An 18,755-nucleotide genomic window follows, 5' to 3' on the forward strand; every position below is an offset into this window, starting at 1 on the left:
TAAGCTTTTTAGGTTTTCCCTTTCCTGAGTTATATAGGTTTGTGTGCATGTAAATGGTCTGCAAAGGCTACAATCCCAAGGTTTCCTCCAGCGTTTTGGTATATTTGAAAGCGTTTGGATCTCCAATAAAAGTTTTAATAATGTTTGGCTGCAAAGTGGAAGTTTGTAGTGACACTGGTACATTGATTGGGTTTAAGGACTTGCTGGTATGGCTTGTACATGTTAAGTAATTTCAAAGTGAATTGCTTTTTAAATGTACATCATATTTACAAAAAGTCAAGCCAGAAGCATCAGAAAACTGTTATTATTAACTAGAGATGACCATTTGGGGGACAGGTCATGGTTATGTGATGCAGAGATTATTGGTAGGGGTGTAAAGTACGGGAAAACTCAAATCAATGTAGAAACAGACTTTGACAAAGATTTTAAGTCCATTTAAGAAACCGCAGTTGATGAGAAATTACCAACCAAGCAAATAATACAATCAATAAATCACTGAATAACGGAACCAGGTTGGACATGTTGGACTTCAGTTAGGTGAGTTAACTGCTACCTCTGATATAACACACTAATGGGATTACTGAGCAGCTCTGTCATTGGCTGGCGCCTGAGTCACTCTCTCTCAGGTGCGTAATTACGCAATGCACCCTCGAAACGTTGGCACGCCTCCACCATGTTATCCGAAGAGTCAGCACTGTCGCTTATATCACCCGCGCGGCGTGACGTCCCCACGCCGCTATGAGTCAAGACACAATAGGAGGAAATCCCCAAGGCAGAGCAAAGGGAGAGAGGCCCCTTTAAATCGACGCTTCCCCGGTATGCCAAGAGAGAGAGGGAGAGAGCTCTGATAAACAACAACAGTGTTCTCAGTCAGGAGCCGCTCTCACTGGATCCAGCTCATACTGCGGCCTCAGTGAACAAAAGGTGAGGTATTATCAACCATATTTACCAGTATTCCTGAAGGATTGTAGAGAGAGAGAGAGAGATGTTTATTTCAGATAGGGCGGAAAAGCCGTTTGTTTTAGCGAGAAGCTCAAACAGTACACACGTTATTGTGCTGTTCTGCTATTATACAGACCAGGGAGACATTTGCTACACATGTTAATTGTATAAGACTGGAAACATGTTAGAAAAACATCGTTTATTTCAGTATAAACAGCGTGAACACAGAAGTGTTGCGCACTTGTCCACAGCCGACCGCTCTCTGACGCATGAGAGCTATTTTTGACAAACGTATTTACTTTCTTTCACAGGCTACGAGGACTTTCCCTCTGTCATTTCCAGCATTCTGTCGTGTGTCGTTCATACATTCATTGTTGAATGCCATTGCGGAAGTGAGAAGCCTTTTGACACGACACAAAGCCTGGGCAGTGTGGACATCTAGCGGCCAATCAGGAGAAGGCGCACCCCGGAGAGATGTACGGAGCTTCAGGGGTCCCAGAGCTCATCGCCCCCAGCGGGCCGCCCCGGCAGCCGGGTCCGGCGGGCCAGTATAACCCGGGACACCCCCAGGTCAACGGGGATGGAGGGGGGGCCAACCCTCAGAGACTCGGGCAGAGGGCCCCCAAACTGGGCCAGATTGGTCGAACCAAGAAAGGTGTGTGACTGCTGCTTTGTATGTTTGCATAGATCAAAAACATGACAGTGACACGCACAACAGCCACATACATAATAATAATAATAATACATTTAATTTATATAGCGCTTCTCATCTGCCAAGACAAATCTCGAAGCGCTTCACAGCAAAGGACACTACATCATTAATGTATAGTGTATACAATCATTTATTATAATGACAGATCATAGATTAAATAGACCACAAAATACATCCAAACATGAGTGCAAGAGAAGCAGTAAAGCACTGTAGGAATAATATAAGTATATCATTATGACGGCAAAAGGAGCTATAAACAGTATTAATAGGTAAACACAAGTTAAGTATGCTATCGAAAATATAACCACTTTGGACAATTTTACAATAAAACATGACATGCAAAATAATGTTGCTTTTATATAGCACCTTTCAAAACAAGGTTTAAAGGTGGTATACCAATAATACAAAAAGAATGAACCTCACTCGACCCTCGTAATAAGAAAATATGGCACAAAGGTAAAAAAGAAATTCATTCAAATTAGTTTTCAGGAAGGTTGCAAGTTGAAGTCCAGATCAGGGAATGGTTAAATGTGTGTTCTTCTATGATCTGAGATTGCGCGCAGTAAGATTTAAATAGTAAAAGTCAACAGCTGTATGCTGGGGCTATATGGTGCAAAAGAAAAAATCGTTTTATCTTAAAATCAATCATGAAGTTCACTTGAGGCAAATTCAGTTGTGAATACAGATCTGCTTTTAACGTCACATTGTCCCCAGATTGTTGCTTGAGTATAAGAAGGGCTCGGAGCAGCAATCAATGTGTGTTAGTTTTGTGGGGGAAATTACCAAAAGAGAAATAAATATTGTAATGCATATTATGGGATGTTGATGTGAAAATTTCTCTGAATTGACAGAAAAAAGTAAAAAAAAAAAAGTGTTCTTTTGCTGAGAGGCCCACATCCCTGACCTTTGCCTTTTCCTCCTCTTTAGTGGACATGGACGATGAAGACTTGGATGACATCATGAACAACAACGGCCAGTGCCCTGTATCGCCCATCTCCTAAACTTCACCAAGAAGTGCCATGTAAAACAAAATCTCTAAATCTCCCAGGACGCCAAATGTCAACGTGGGTGATGTTGGCCTTGATCCTGTCGTGTGTCCTCCTGAAGCCTCTGATTGGCTCAGACAAAAGGCACCAAAAAACGGCTGATTTAGCGGCAGCTGAAGCCTAGGCCCCTGATTGTACATAGTGTTTATTTAAGTCAGACTGTGAATGAATTGTATTGCATCGCTCTCTACTCTATACCTTGGTTATCAGGAACGGTTTTGGAGAAAGTGTCTATATTTTTCAGAGCTTCTTAAAAAGGGCTACATTTCTAAAGTTGCACTGAGTTTCGAAGAGAAGCGGCTTCTCACCTGCTTGTTTTCCGGTGAGATCGTCTGCGATTTGGTCGTGTGGCGGAACACTGTTAACGTGTCACACACAGGTGAAATGTTAAACTTTCGTTGTGCAAGGACTATCACTCTCACACTGATTCAAGTGGTGTCCTAATATCCGGTGGATGAAAGCTTGTATTTACAGGAAAGAGAAAAAAAACTACTGCTAATTATTTATTGTTTGGAAAAAAAATGGTTGTGTTGTTATGGCTTCTACATGTTTTTTACTCGTTCCTGAATGGAAATCGCTTCGGTCCTCTATTACTGAGATTTATTGTGTTTTTTTCAAAATGGTGCACTTTTGTGGGAATGCCTGTTATGTGCAGTGACATGTTCTATGCATGGAGTCTGTTGAAAAAGCATCAACACTGGTATCCTCTTATTAAGGGCTATGTAGTTCAAACCACAGCGCTGTTATGCTCTTTAGATAACGCTGAGTCGACATTTTCCTAAGCTCGTTGTATGCTGACTCGGCAGAAAAAATATCTTAAACAACAATTATTTATGGAGGTTTTCTTCTTAAAGGCAGGGTTTTCGAGACATGTATAATTCTACTTATTTAAATTGCCAAATGATATTTATCAGATTGATTATCGAAAGGAATTGAGGAAACACTTACTTTGTATTCATATTTACAGCAGTACTCTGCTCGATGGCGTCAGTGTCTTACCGGTTCAGGTGAACTTTACAATTACAGTATGAGATAATGAGAACACGCAGCACTCTATAGTTAGCGCTCACTACTGAGACAATCTTAACTCTGATGTTTTTCGGGTTTCTTTTTTTAAAGATTGCAGTGGACTTTGAGATGAGATGTCTGTAGAGGCTCATGCTGATGTTACTTTGTTGGCTGTGAAATTGTTACTAGATCACTTTACTCTTTTGCCTCACTGCATTTCCCAGTCTCTGACTCTGAGAATATTGTCTGCAGTTGTGGCTTCTACCATTTGCATGGAAATGGTCAATTTTTCATAATGCATCTTTGGAAATAAAAGACAAATCTTTGTGGACTCTGTCGTTTTGATGCATGTGTTGCTAACTTAGCTGCTTTGTTTATTTCATGCAGTTATTTTAACTCAAACATAACGTTCAGACCTAGCATTTTCATTCCTAACTGGAACATTTTTTTCACTCATTCAAATTGTGAATATTTGGTTCAAAACTTGACACCGTAACCAAAATCCAGACATGTGTAAAGGTTTTTTTACATGCTCTATTCCCTCTAAAATAGACAATAGAAAATACATTTAGCTGCAGGTGAGATACATATTTAATGTGGGAAAATAAATTCTGGTGAGGTTCATGTAAAAACATGAATTGCCTTTTTTTTCATTGAGGATGACATCACTACAGTCATGCCGAGGCTGGACTTATTACGTAGCGCTTTTTAAAGCTGAATATTACAGTTGTGTGAAGTGCTTAATGCAAATGATAGCCAAGATATTGAGTAGTAAACACACTTAAATACTGTATCCTCAAATAGCCTCTTCAAACATGTTTCACAAAATATCTCTGGTTCAACATTAATGTTAGTGTCTGATACAGAATAACACTTCTTAAAATTACATAGTTTTCCTCATTTAAGAATTGGGACGAGGCACATATTTTAGTTTAGTTACTACAATCTCCCTATAAGTTGTCAATGTTTTCAAGTTGTTCACAGCACAAATTACTCTAAAGTGAGGTATAAATATAGTATATTAATACTGGAATCTTTCCTCCTTCAGCAGAGGTATCTGGAAATACCTCTTGTGTCAGTCTCAAGACAGGCTCTAACATGCAAGTAAAGTAGCAAAAAGCAAAACAATTGTTTTCACATCTAAGTAACTGTAAACTCATAAACTAAAAAGGTTTGGTGGAAAAGAAGGTTGTTTTCTTTTTGCTCTCTAATATTCTTTATTTCTATACAATCAATCACTATGACCAGCACACAATTAACAATGTTTCAATATGTTTATTATGTAAGTACTGTTGGACATGTTAAAACATTTATTTCACTCATTTTTCATTATCTGATAAATGAGCCAAGTGTATAAAACTATGCCATATAAAAAACAGTCGACACTGTTCAGAGCTCAAAACATCACAATAGAAAAATGACTTTATGATATCCAAAAGCTAGGACTGTGCCACAGTGATCTACCTTTTAGAAAAGCCAAAACTTCATCCTACATTTGTCAAAATAAATAGAGGCAGTTTGTTCTCATAGTGGCTGATACGGAAGCTATTAGAGTAAAAACAGCATGGTGACTAGATAATAAAATATTTCATATGTGAGCAGGGTTTGTAGCGGACTGGTATGAAGAGGCCTGTAGTGAGTGTTGTAGTAAAAGGCCTGTGTGTGAAATCACACCCTGCTCATCATAATGTCTATTTTAAAACCATCAACAGTTAATATAAAACAATGTTTTGTCACCATGTGTCTCTGTTGTACGGAGCCCCTGAGTCGCAGCCTAGACACCAAACTGGAATTGATTACTTTCAATTACATGGCAAACGCTAACAGACGCTGGTGCTAACACGGAGATGCTATCGTTGGCTACAATCCACTATTCAGGCTATAATTCAACGGGTTACACCCCAAGTGCCTGTCTATTAATCAGGGGGATCCAATTATAATGTGTTTGTGAAGGTCACTTGTAAACAATTGTGGAATGTGTCGACAGGGTGCGGGACATCATTCATGAAACAATTGAGTGCTGCGTCATAATCAAGGGGTTATCAAAGGTCAGCCTGATGAAAAAAAGAAAACAAAGTCAGTAATTCTTTGCCTCTATGATTCACAACTTCCCGTACACCTTCGGTTTTCTTCGCTGGTGCTGCAGAAAAAGCAGGGAGGAGCTTCTTTGACAGCTTCTGTTGGAGTCCCGAGCTGTAGGGGTCGCTCTCAAACATATTCTTTAGTGCTGCTCGGCGGACCGCTGCGGGTGCCGCCCATGGACGGGTACTTGGACACTTGTTTTTTTCGAGGACAGGAAGCAGCCAACATGGCTCCGCCCAAAACGTCCAGCAGGGAGCCGCCCCAGGCGATGAAGATTGCCGCGCCAAACTCAAACCTGGGACACGAAAGAGGGTGTTACTAGTTATTCCACCAGTATGAGTTTGGAATTCCAATGACTTTGGCAAGGATTGCCAACATTTCTCCATGCCCAACATGTCTATTTCATCGGTTCAGTGTTAAAGTGTCTAAACCTTACAAACATTTAAACCTGCAATGGTGAAGGATGAACCTTGTTCTTTTTCCAACACGTTCTCACTCCCAACCCGTCACATGTTGACGGTCGGTCAGGGCCCCTCCCCGTCACTCTATTACGTACAGGGTACCCCTTGAGCGTCAGTTTTCAACGGGCAGGGCGTCCCATAGACCTTCATAGACCTCCCATATCGTTGATAATAGACACGATGAGAACGCTCCCCGACGGTCGGTTGTTATTCTCAATATTAATATAATAATTATTTATTTTTTAATAGTCACATTCGATTTCGCCGATTTTCTTGTTGCCCCAGCTGGTTGACACCTCTTTTAGCAGAAACAAAGGCTACATTAATGTATTAAACAGATGTTAATCCATGTGTGTGGTTGTGGAATTAATGGACGTGCCGTTGTGCGATTGCGTTGCCACGCAATAATTTACAAACTCTTCAACTACAACCCTAATTATATTTAAAAACATTTTAGAAGGCCTCACGAAATATTTTATTATAAATTTAAATTTAAATGTGAAGGGATGTGTGTAATGTGGTGATTGACATTATTCACCCACGGATCTATGGGTTGGGGTATTGTTCCGCATGGACATTTTAGTTAACCGGACTTCCTGTTGATGTGAAATCCGAAAACATTTTGTAAAAATAAAATAATACTTTATTCCGAGTTTGCTTGCTTTTCTCTTTGGAGGTCATCACATAACGGCATTGTAATACACGGTTCGGCTGCATTGAATATTGCATATCTGCCGTAGTTCGCTATTTATAGAGCCCTGATGAGAAGACTTCTAGACAAACAGGAAGAACTGCCGTCGAAACTGAATATGTGACGTGGATCATAAATATAACAGCAATTAAACAAAATCTTCTATTTCTCTTCACAATATAAGTCTCCTTGCAGTATCAACACTAATTCGGCTGACTTTTATATTTGATCCAATTGGTATATTTACACCATAACGGTGCACAGCTGATAGAAAGGGACACCTGGTGGTTAAAGCACATTATTGAAATTTATTATTTTTATTATTATATTAATAGGAGACACAGACAGACAAACTAATAAGGCTTTATTTAAACATTAAAGAATACTTTAGGTTAAGGTCTTATTTTGAATAAGAAAAAAACTTTGGGGGTATAAATATTAAGCCTGACAAAGTACTAATATATTACTTTCCTGCAATGTTAACTACTGTATGTTTAAGCACTTATTTTAACTGATATTATACATATGTATTATACTCTTATAAGATGTATGTAGATGGTATAAGAAATGTGCAGAATACGACAGTTTAATGGTGGAGGTATACACACATATTGATAGATGTCTTGTAATGCACTGTTGAGGAACCTGCGACCCAAGTTTTTCATCTCCGACCTTGTCAGATATTGAACATTCAATAAATAAAAAACACAGAATTATTAAATATAAAACACAGAATGTGTGTGATTATACTAAATGATTTACAAATAAACACCACTGCATATTTACAACTATTACACATGCTGATGTAACACAAATGTTTCCAACTTGGGATCAATAAAGTATATCTTATCTTAAGATGATCGATGGCTACTGCCATATTTGCCAAATGTGCCTCTGAACCTTGACAAGTGCATGTTTCAGGCTTATCAATGAACAACAGGAGGGGTCACAGACATAAGACCAGCTGTTAAATAAAGCTCTTCTGATCTTAGCTGTCATGTGGGTATATATTATGGGCACAAGCAATTTTCACCCATTTATTAATTATATGTTTTACATTTGAGTGTTTCCTATCCCCTAAACCTCCAGGGATGTACACAGTTTAATACTGGCAACTTCTTATTATGGGAAATATGAAAACGTCTTTTAAAACTACAATTGCCAGTAGAGACGTGCCATAGAACATGTTGCGAAACACACAATAGAGTGGCGAAGTCACGCCCATCTACTTCCGGTCCATGGGACCTTACTTCGGAAAAATTAGGTATTGAAGTCAATGGCGAGAGAAAACGTATCTTTCGATCCCGTTTGAATTGTGCCATGAATTACACATATGATGTTTGTCAATCTTAACAAATCATTTACATGTCAGAAAAGTCACAGTTTGTCGTAAAACTGTTGAAATATAAGACTATGAAAAATATGCAACTAGAAAGACTACAAATCCCAGAGTCGCATAAGTGATGTCATAACTGATGTCACAATTGTGTTCCCCCACTACATAAGAGATAGCTAAGATAAGATAACTTTAACAAGATGCCTGTGTGCTTAGTACCAGGTTGTTATCATACCAGCAATGGGTCTTGCTCGTTCTTTCGCTTCCTGTCTGAAGAAAGGACCAGGAGTGGCTGGATCAAGTTAGCTACCTAGCTAGTAGCAAGCACGTTAGTTAGCATTACAGCCTTGTCATTTGTATTAGCCTTAACATGAAGTAACATTAAATAACCCAAAATGTTAAACAGTAAGAGTAGTAGTCATATTTCGTGAACCCTTTGAAGAGTACTGTCACACCGGTGTGATCATTCTATAATACACCATTTAAGCCCGGGGGAGAAATGCTAACGCTACATTAGCATCTGCGATCTTTTCTACTTCATGCTATCTGCACAAATGGTTGACATTAAACATTAAAAAGACCAGGCAGTTCAGAGAGAATCGAAGGAAGGCAGGCAGGCAGGCAGCTTTGCATGACATTCTTCTGGACGTGTGTCATTGTGGTGATAGTGAGGGTAGTCACTCTATTTGTAGTGACGGCCATCTTGGTGACGTGTGTTTTTGTTGTGTTGTAGTTCATTGAGCGTTTCACACAAAAAAATGTGTTACTTCACAGTTTTATTACACATATTTTTTGTTTTACTTGCAAATGTATCTTTTAAATTGACATCATATGTGTAATTCGTGGCACAATTCAAACGGGATCGAAAGATAATCTTTGTCTCTATATTGACTTCAATACAAACATTTTCCGAAATAAGGTCCCATGGAGGTCCCCCGGAAGGGGAGGGACTTCGCCACTCTATAGTCCAGCATGTGTAGTTCTGGGAATGGGGTGGGGGAGGGGGGGGACGGGAGGACCGGGGGGACCCGTTCAAGTCCAGTTTTGGACAGTCTGCCGTGGTTCCATCCCATTTCAAAGTGCTGTTCGACGCTCGGCGTAACCCTCGGCGCACACTCAAACATCCAATCACAGAGCTTCAGGACTATCACAGTGTTTGTCAAGCGAAGCGGAGAGAATACTTACTTCCGGGTGTAAAATTCTCTAAAGCAACTACTATGAGCTGTTCCGACCCTCGGTGCTGACGGACTCCAACTTGTGTTTATTAATCAAACACATAAATAAACACAAGGATAATTATGTGTTATTGTTGAGTAAATAACAGTGTGTGGTTTAGAAAAGAATACAAAATTAGAAGGAAAAAACGATGAAACAATACAGATTTCAGTATTGTGAGCCCCTACTCTCCCCATAACTGACGGCAACAAAAGTCCTACATTATTCAATTAAAATAAAGAAGTAAAAACAATAAGTGTGGCTTGATATTGAGTAAGAAGAAGGTTGATAAACGCTGTGAGAATGGATCTGAGGAGAGCATTTCGCCGCGATCCCAACTCGTCTATTACCAACGTTCAGGGAGCTCTATGCAAGTCAATGGGACGCCCTGCCCGTTGAAAACTGACTCTCAAGTTTTAGAGAGTTAATACAATTATTGTTTCATTTTGTAGTCATATTAGTATCTATGGCTTTTACAGAAGGGATATTGGATATCTCTTTTTATCACTCCATAAATCAGAAAATACTGTCAACAGCCCTAAAATATCCATTTTCGCCATGTTGTTAGGTATACAATGTTGTATAATTCAGGCTATGAATTATATATGAACAAACCCTTCTGTAAAAGCCTTCATAATATTGATAGGAATATAACTGGAAGGTTTGGTGTCTCTACGTGCTACTGAAGTTGAAATTTCGAACTCAGAGTAGGAGAAAAAACTCATTTTGAGAAAACGACCTTTAAAGATTGCAGTGAGGCGCTAGCTAAACCCTCCTGTTCTTTGGATGACAGCTTGCGCATCGACGCACTCCGTGAAGGTATTTCATGTTCGGGGTCATTTTTTTTGTATAACCTTGCTTCGTGCAAGTGACAATTGTTGTCGTCTTCTCTTTTGGCATTTTGAGATTTCAATTTCAAGCTAAAAGCTAACCAGGAAGTGTTTAGCACACCACGTGACGCATCTGAACGAATCACGTTGTCAGAAATTGACACCAGCCAATGAGATTTCGTTTCGTGGTTAAGACCCCTTTGGTGCTTTCACGATTGGTTGCTGATACTAAGGAAATGACCATATTTGGATCCGATGAGATTGTGCAGGAGAGACACAGCTTTCCAGCGATACCTCTGTTGACATGGTGCACACAGCGGTCGCGGTACTTTATGTTACGTTAGAATGCTAACTTTTGGTGAATTTAGGAGAAATCTACAGACGCAAATAGACAAACTATAGTAAAATAAACACTTAAATGTGTATTGTGTACGTTTTCTTTCCAAAAGCCTGAAAGAAAACATGTTATGGAATCAAAATAGCACAAAATCTCAAAATTGACCAGTACTTGAAAAACGATGTTTTTGCCTGCCGTGTCTCTTAAGCTGTATTGCATTAGTGGTAACATATTCCTAGAATGGACCTTAAAAATAATACTAAAAATAATTGTTCAACATTTTAGGAAACATGCCACATGCCACTGTTTTATCGGTAAATTACATTTGAGTTAGCTTAGCATAAAACAGGAAACAGTGACAAGAAATAGTCCAACACATTACTGCAACACAACAATGTGTCATAGTTACTTAATTGTGGACAAGTAGATTAGATTACCTTTGGATGGAGCCAGGGTATTTGTTTCCCCCTGTTTCACTCATCATGCTATGCTAAGCTAAACTATCTGTTTAGCCTGACGTTTCATATCTGAAGGGACTCAATTGTGTCTTTTTAACTTTTGTAAAGAATGGGATTAGCATTATGTGATCATGTAAAACAAATTCAGTTCTTGGACAAACTGTGATACTTACTTGGTGTTGACTGGAGTGTAGGGATTGTAGAAAGCCCGGATCACATTATGAGCGAACCAGGAGCACGCAACGATGGCACACAGCCCTGAGAGGACAGAAAGCCAACAACAAAGATCAATCAGTCCATCGACACAACATCAAACCCTGAGAGGGGAGACATGCTTTTATAGTCACCAGGCAGCGAGCTATTGACTCCAGCACAATTAGCCTTTTATGTTTCTGTTCTCTTCGGAGCCCGTTAGACCTCTTATGTCAGAAACCGTGCCAGGAGTAATGGACTTATTCATTCAGGGCTGCAGCACAGGAGTGGGAGGAAAGCTTTTTGGACAATGGATCACACTTCTTCCTACTTATTGTATGATGTGCTCTAGATCTAGCAAGGATGTGATAACGTATGGGCTCAGAACTGTCTCATAATACACACATGCACACAGAAGGATTCACATTTGTATTTCATGATCCGCAAAAGGATCCACATTTGTGTTTTTCAATGCACACTCAAATGTGTTCCGTTTCATATACATGTAAATAAAATCCAAATACAGAAAAAAGTCTTACATATGTATTTTTGATCCTCACATATTTGTTTTCTGTTTAAATACTTTGAACCTGCAAACTCAAACCGCTTTCTGTGCACGGATCGCATCGGTTTTTTGAGACTCCCCTGATGGTCAGCCGATTCGATTTTGCGCTGTCCAGAGCTGACAGGTCCATGAAGCCTGCCTGCAGGCGCTAATCCCAAATCACCCCCTGAGTCATTCTCCAGAAAAGGCGGAATCTGGGTGATACAAATCTGCTGAAATATATTCCTTCTAAACACATCTATAGCAATAACTAACTCTTAACTTGATGAATCCACAACAAGTAGAGCTTACATTTTTTGTATTATTTGTATACATTATACAAAGCTTATTTATATAGGAACGTCACTGGTGTTACGTGTTACCAGGGAGAAGAGTAACACCAGTGACAATTTGGAGAAAACCAGTGGTGTTGTGGGAGTTGGACGCGTCCCACAAATTGAGTGACAGTCGCGCTCCCCCCCGTTGACAGTTCACGAGCGCGTCCATAGAGTCTCCCTTTTTATTTAGTACCATTGCAAAGACAATCTCTATTTATTCAACATATATAATGAATGTGAGTATTAGGTCAACGTCATGTATTTTGGTGTCTGCAAAAGTAAGTGACAGTACTTCCACCTTTTCTGTAGAATGGCCCCCCTACACCCTACCCCTACACCAGGGGTCTCAAACTCAAGGCCCGGGGCCAAATCTGGCCCGCAACTTCATTTTATGTGGCCCCGCAAGAGCTTGCAAAGCAAATAATACGTTTAGTATACCGGTTACATGCCACTTTACAGAAGCAGGTTGCCCATAAACTACATGTCCCACAATGCATCTCGTTTTGTGACATGCGCACTGAAGAGACCTGGACTTCTGCTTTCAGACGTAGTTAATTACTAAGTTATTATCCTATCCAATAATAATCCAATTCAGAGGCAATAATGTAATATAATACATTATTTTATATTTATATTATATATTTATATCGTTACAACCGGCCCTTTGAGTGCAACCTTTATGCGAATGTGGCCCGTGATGAAATTGAGTTTGACACCCCTGCCCTACACACTCCCCCTCCATTACAGTCTATGGGTCCGCCATATTAAGTGCTGTTCCAAACCAACGAGTCTGGAGCGGTGTGGAGGGGGAGTGGGCTATCAAGCCCTCAAACAGCGAGTCTGCAGCGGTGCTGACTTGAGACCTGTCTCTACCTGACAGGAGTCACGCTGTGTGTGTCCGTCAGGAAACACGCTGTTAACAAGTAGTTCCAGCAAACATCCACTGATAAACCTCTTGATAGCCTCATATGTTTTTAACTTAGGATCATACCTGTGTTTAGTCTAGAAAAAGGTAAATGTGTGCATTTTATTATAAAGTTGTGTATATTTAGACTGTTGCAAAAACTAAGAAGCTTATAAACATCAGGTTTAAAACTAAAAGAGTTTTACAAAAAAGTAACACAATTAGAGATGTTTGGAGTTTTATTTGAGTTATTAATTTACATATTTTTGTCTAAGAGATGCTGATTTGAAACCGTTGTTACATACAGTTACGGCATTTCCTGTTTCTGCCGGAGAGAGGGGAGGCCGTCCCAAAGCTTGTCGCAGTATTTATACCATGATTTATACCCTTTCAGCTGCGAGTGTGGCTACAGAGGGAGTTCACTCCGTCACGGTGGGGTAGGGTCGAGGGGGTGACTTGGGATTGGGCCCTCCACTCTCAGTACATTGCCACTTTCCGAACAGGAAATGCACGCAAATACAATTCTCTCTCTCTCTCTCTCTCTCTCTCTCTCTCTCTCTCTCTCTCTCTCTCTGAAACACAGAGATAGGTAATAGTACTGTATCATATTATGATGGCCGATTATGATGGCCGATATTCACTCTTAATAGTTTGATCGGTGCTCTCTATAAAGGCCGATTAGGAGAGCTGGATCTGATCGATATGGACAAAAACGCGAGTGAAGTGTAACCGGACGCGAGAGAGAGACCAGATCAGCTGCTGAGTCTGACCGAGACACGCATGATCACCTGATGCTCCGCCCTCTGTTTAGCGAGCTGACCGGACAGCGCAAAATGTGTACATGAAGCGCTAAATCATGAACGCAATAAATCATACCCTCGTGGGGGCGCGCTCATGTGATTGGCTTATAATTGAGGAGACATCTGATTGGCTATAGATAGAACAAATTACAAGTACGAATCGGCTGACCATCAGGGGAGTCTCAAAAAACCCACACACGAATGCACAGCGATCCGTGTACAGAAAGCGGTTTGTGTTTGCAGGTGCAGAGGTTTTAAACGGAAAACAAATATGTGAGGATCAAAAATACATATGTAAAACTTTTTCTGTATTTGGATTTTATTTACATGTATATGAAACGGAACACATTGTGTGTGCATTGAAAAACACAAATGTGGATCCTTTTGCGGATCATGAAATACAAGTTTGAATGTGTGTATTATGAGACTGTTCTGAGCCCATAATAACGAGCTAAGCTTTGATGTAATATTATGAAACTGGTCATATTTTCCATACTAATAAATTAATGTGGATTAGTGTAGGTCCCAATTCCATAGTGTTCCAACAAAAAGCAGAAACATGTAGACTGAAAAATGATATGGTCACCACACTTTTCTCATCACCATTCCAGCTGCTCATTTGTCAATATATTTGTTTTTACTTTACTAGCTGGAAGGTTTATAAGTTATAAGCTTTGTAGCCACACTAGCAGTGCAGTCCTAGGGATTTCCCTATCAGATGGCCCACAAAAGCTGTCCAAACTGAAGTATCACAACAAAGAGAGGATGGCTTAACAAAGTATTTAATTTTAGATTGCCTAATCTTGTAAAATGATTGTATGTTTCCTAAAGAATTTGGTGAACTGTATCATCAAGTTTAAATGTTTCATTTATGTTGTGGTATTGTGAGACGTTCCTAATGATACTTTACTTGAAGTCCCCCATTTTAGCATTTGAAAGCAGTGTATAGTTTGTTACAAGACATTTTGAATGACCAGCCGCATTTGCTCTAAGTACCCTACTACAGCCTCACCGACGGGATATCATGGACTCTACGTCTAGTTTTAAGGTTGGCAGTGTTTCAGACCTATTACAGACAAAAAAATAACTGGTATAATGAAAGATTTGGAAAAAAAATCACGTGATTAAGATGCTAAAGCCCAGTCACATAGTCTCAACTCAATTGCAAACATGTACGAGTTGGCGTGACAGTTGTAGTACTACACACAGAAGCAGTCCTCAGTGCTGGAACAACACCTGTATGTTGTTTTTCCTTTTAATTTCCATCCATCTGCATGTCATCAAACATCACTATGGCTTCCTCACCTCCCACCAGCAGGATGATGCCTCCTGTCATGGCGACGCGGGACTTGCGCAGTTTGTTGTTCCCTCCACAGGTGGTGCACTTCATTCCCATACAGGCCACACCCAGGCCTGCGATGGACACAATGATGCCAACTATCATCAGGGCACGAGTGGCCTGAAGTGAACCTGGGGCAGAGAGGAAAGGAAAAACATATGAAGAATGAGAAAAGTACACAAAGACTGTGTTGGTTCCATTAGGGAAGGCAGTGGAGAGATGGCTTTTGGAGATCGTGGGAGTGCACTGTATCTTGAAAATACAGCATAAAAATATCATATAAAGTCACAAATAAGAATAAACAGACCTCAGCCTTTCAGAGAGGCTTTATGTGTGTGTCCAGGGGTTGTGAAATATGCTCACATTAGCCTGTCAGGACATTTGAATGTGAGCTGTTCCTGGAAGCGAAACCATGGGATACACATGGACGCACAAACAGAAAGAAAAAAACACATCCCACACTCTTTCTTCTCCCACTGTCTCTGCCCGTTTGTTGCCGTTTAATTAGAGGTGGAGGCCTGCTGAAACATTGCCGGACCCCTTATCTGTCAGTGCCCCTCCTCAGGCTATAAACCTATCACAGTGTGAGTCCCCCCTTTGTCTCTCCCCCTCGGTCCACCTAGAACCAGTCTGTGCCAGTCTAGGCCATCCCTGCCCAGCCCAAACAAACAAACCCCTCCACCAAGAGAGGGAGTAGAGGGACACGGGGGGGGGAGGGTGCAGAGGAGAGGGGTAACTCTATGAAGTAGCGAGACATGGGGAACAATAGCCTGGATTATATATTATATGCAGATAGAGAGCAGGATGCACAGTATCCTGGATTGGAGCTAAAACACTGCTCTCATTATTGTCACCGCGCTGTCTGAGGAAGCTCTGTACTGTCGACACAAATGTTGCACATCTGCTGCTATTCACTGAGAACAAGAGACGTGAAGACACTAGATTGGTTTTGATTACTTCGTACATACAGTACTCACTGCTGGTTACTGAAAGTTACCAAACATACCACTTTGTATGCCTACAATGACAGATAACAAGTTATATTTATATATCATCTTATCTTATTTTCATTTAACAGAGATTATATTTAAAATAAAAACGTTTGTGTAATATTTTTTATTTAAGTTAAATTACATATGTATTTTATATTGATTTCAATGTCCACTCCTACTCTATAATGGGATACATATTATTTGTTTAATACTTCAAGGTGGTAGAGGCTACTTTAGCTTTCTCAATTCTGTATAGCAAATGTATGTTGACATACTGTATTTAATGCAAGTCATACCAGCTGTACTAAGGAAAAACATGATTTAAGAAAATGATGATCAACAGGTAATCCATTAGGCCACAGCCCACGAGAGAAATAGACTGTGTCTCTATTAACGTGTCATTTGGTAAAACTTTAAACTTCATTTAGCAGTCTGAAGAATGTATTTTTCAAAAGGGCCTTTTCTAAACACTGTTGGACAATACTTGATGGAAAAAAGGTTAATATTGTTCTTTTAATAATAGTGTAGTTCCAATCCCTTCCAAAACACATGTGCATATACAGTATACTATCACAGACTGATGGAAATAAGGACATTGGGGGGTCTGAGGCCCAATTCCTGACTAATCCAGCTCAGCACCAAGCTTGCTGTATAGAGCACACAGTACAGTAGGTACTAGGTAGTGTGTGAATCACAAACAAAAGATAATGTTTTGTATTGGATGCATCAGCAGAGAAATTATCAGTTTTAAATCAATATCATCTCAAAAGTAGTCCAGGATAATGGGTATTCAATTATTGAAAACAACAACTTCCAGTTTTTGAATGAACTATGTTCTGAAGCCATTGTTAGGTGTATGTCATCGTAGAGTCCACTTTTTTAGGAATAAGCAACAACTGTTGTGGCGTATTCATCATAGTTGGGAACAGAAGTGTCAACAAGGTTCTCAGTAACGCATCTCTTGGGATTACCTGGGAAAACGAGGTACACAGTTGCGCCTTTTATCATTTATATTTCCACAAAGGCACGGCCATAGTGACAACGTATAATCTTTAGGTTATACATGCTCATGCAAACATCTGCAAAGAGATGGATCACAGAATTAGCTCTTGAATTTGGATAACTAGTGTTTGTGTCTGTTGAAGTGAGTCCTATGGCTGGAGGTGAGGTGGGTGGGTTTCCCAGAATGAGACAATGTGTGGGTGAGGATTAGAAGGAATGCTTTCAGAAATAAATATAAATCTTTCCCTTGTGACTTCTCCTAAGGAATCGGTCACTTGCGAACGAGACAATGTCCCCCTGTAGTGACAGATCACAGTGGATTGTTACTGCTGATAATAGTGTGGTTAGTAATGATGGAGTGATGAGGAGGAGGTACCCTGAGGTGGGGGACTTAATCAGAGATAACAGTGTGCTCCATTGAGGTCTCACTCAGGTGTTTCCCCAGGTGTGTCTCCAGGTGGGTTGCCATGACTAAGTCACTGTGGGGAAATCAATCCAACCTGTTGCTTTAAAACCAGTGATTGACATGTCATCATCAGAGGTGGAAAAAGTACTCCGATGTTATACTGAAGTAAAAGTACAAGTACAAGAGGGCCAAACATTCTCTGTTCAAGTCCTGCAATCAAAATTGTTACTCAAGTACAAAAGTATTGGCATCAAAATAGACTTAAGTACCGAAAGTAAAAGTACATGTTATGCATAATATATATTTTATAATTATTGATCATTAAAGTGTTCTCAAAGATGGTAAAGGTGCAGCTAGTTTTAATGACTTTGTATACTGCAGGGTAGCTTGTGAATGTACTCCAGGTGGAACTAAAGTCTGATTTAAGAGTTTATTATATTTAACATCATTGATCCAAATCTGCAACCAAATGTATTACATACATGTAGTGGATTAAAGAACACTGTTTACCCTCTGAATTGTAGTGGGGTAAGATACATCCAAAAAGTTGAAATACTCAAGTACCTCAACATTGTACTTCTGTACAGTTCTTGATTAAATCTACTTAGTTACTTTACACCACTGGATATTATCGACTACTCCACAATCACACTACTTACTGTCGAGCTGGCAGAATGGAGTCGTAGATCTTACACTGGAGCTGTCCGGTACTTTGGAACGCGCAGGAAATCCACAGTCCCTGATACATGGCCACGGCTGTGATGATGTTGTCCCCGATGTACGCAGACAATCTTCCACTGCGGCAGGATAGTCCCGATGATCAGTCCAGAAATGCCAACTAAAGACATGAAAAAACCCCAACAGCTGAATACCGGAGTTTGCCATGGTTTGCAAACAAAGTGTCCCTTCTCTAAAATCAACTTAAATGACGCAGGATCCCTCTCCTGCAGTAAAGCTCCGGAAAAGTGTCTCGCAAAACGCAGCTGGTTTACAGTCCAGAGTTGGGGGTCTTCAATCGGGGATGGGCACTCGAGATGTGGGTGATGGTGTAAAGTGGGTGTGTTGTTATCATGCCTGCTGATGCATGGAGACGCAATGTTCTGTGGTCTGCTGGGAAATG

At 40.1% G+C, this 18,755-nt stretch overlaps 2 protein-coding genes across 2 annotated transcripts; one reads left to right on the top strand and one right to left on the bottom strand.

Annotated features, from left to right (window-relative positions):
* The first annotated feature begins 682 nt into the window (after positions 1-682).
* Positions 683-4,039, top strand: LOC117463647 (uncharacterized). Its single transcript, XM_034105997.2, has 3 exons — positions 683-924; positions 1,254-1,597; positions 2,582-4,039. The coding sequence occupies exons 2-3, from the start codon at positions 1,417-1,419 to the stop codon at positions 2,653-2,655; spliced, it is 255 nt and encodes an 84-aa protein (XP_033961888.1). The 5' UTR covers positions 683-924; positions 1,254-1,416; the 3' UTR covers positions 2,656-4,039.
* Positions 4,040-4,963: 924 nt separating this feature from the next.
* LOC117463646 (claudin-7-A-like) lies at positions 4,964-18,755 on the bottom strand. The gene is given in 7 exon segments (XM_071206479.1): positions 4,964-6,085; positions 11,292-11,376; positions 15,202-15,366; positions 18,295-18,304; positions 18,306-18,425; positions 18,427-18,492; positions 18,494-18,755. Coding segments are annotated over 7 exon segments (642 nt in total). The 5' UTR covers positions 18,521-18,755; the 3' UTR covers positions 4,964-5,916.

Source organism: Pseudochaenichthys georgianus, chromosome 18 (assembly GCF_902827115.2).
Source record: "Pseudochaenichthys georgianus chromosome 18, fPseGeo1.2, whole genome shotgun sequence".
Lineage (NCBI taxonomy): Eukaryota > Metazoa > Chordata > Actinopteri > Perciformes > Channichthyidae > Pseudochaenichthys > Pseudochaenichthys georgianus.

Excerpts from the sequence above, each read along its gene's own strand:
- LOC117463647 (XM_034105997.2), top strand. The coding sequence starts at position 1,417 with ATGTACGGAGCTTCAGGGGTCCCAGAGCTCATCGCCCCCAGCGGGCCG. Across the intron at positions 1,598-2,581 it reads GATTGGTCGAACCAAGAAAG|TGGACATGGACGATGAAGAC; the intron begins GTGTGTGACTGC and ends CCTCCTCTTTAG.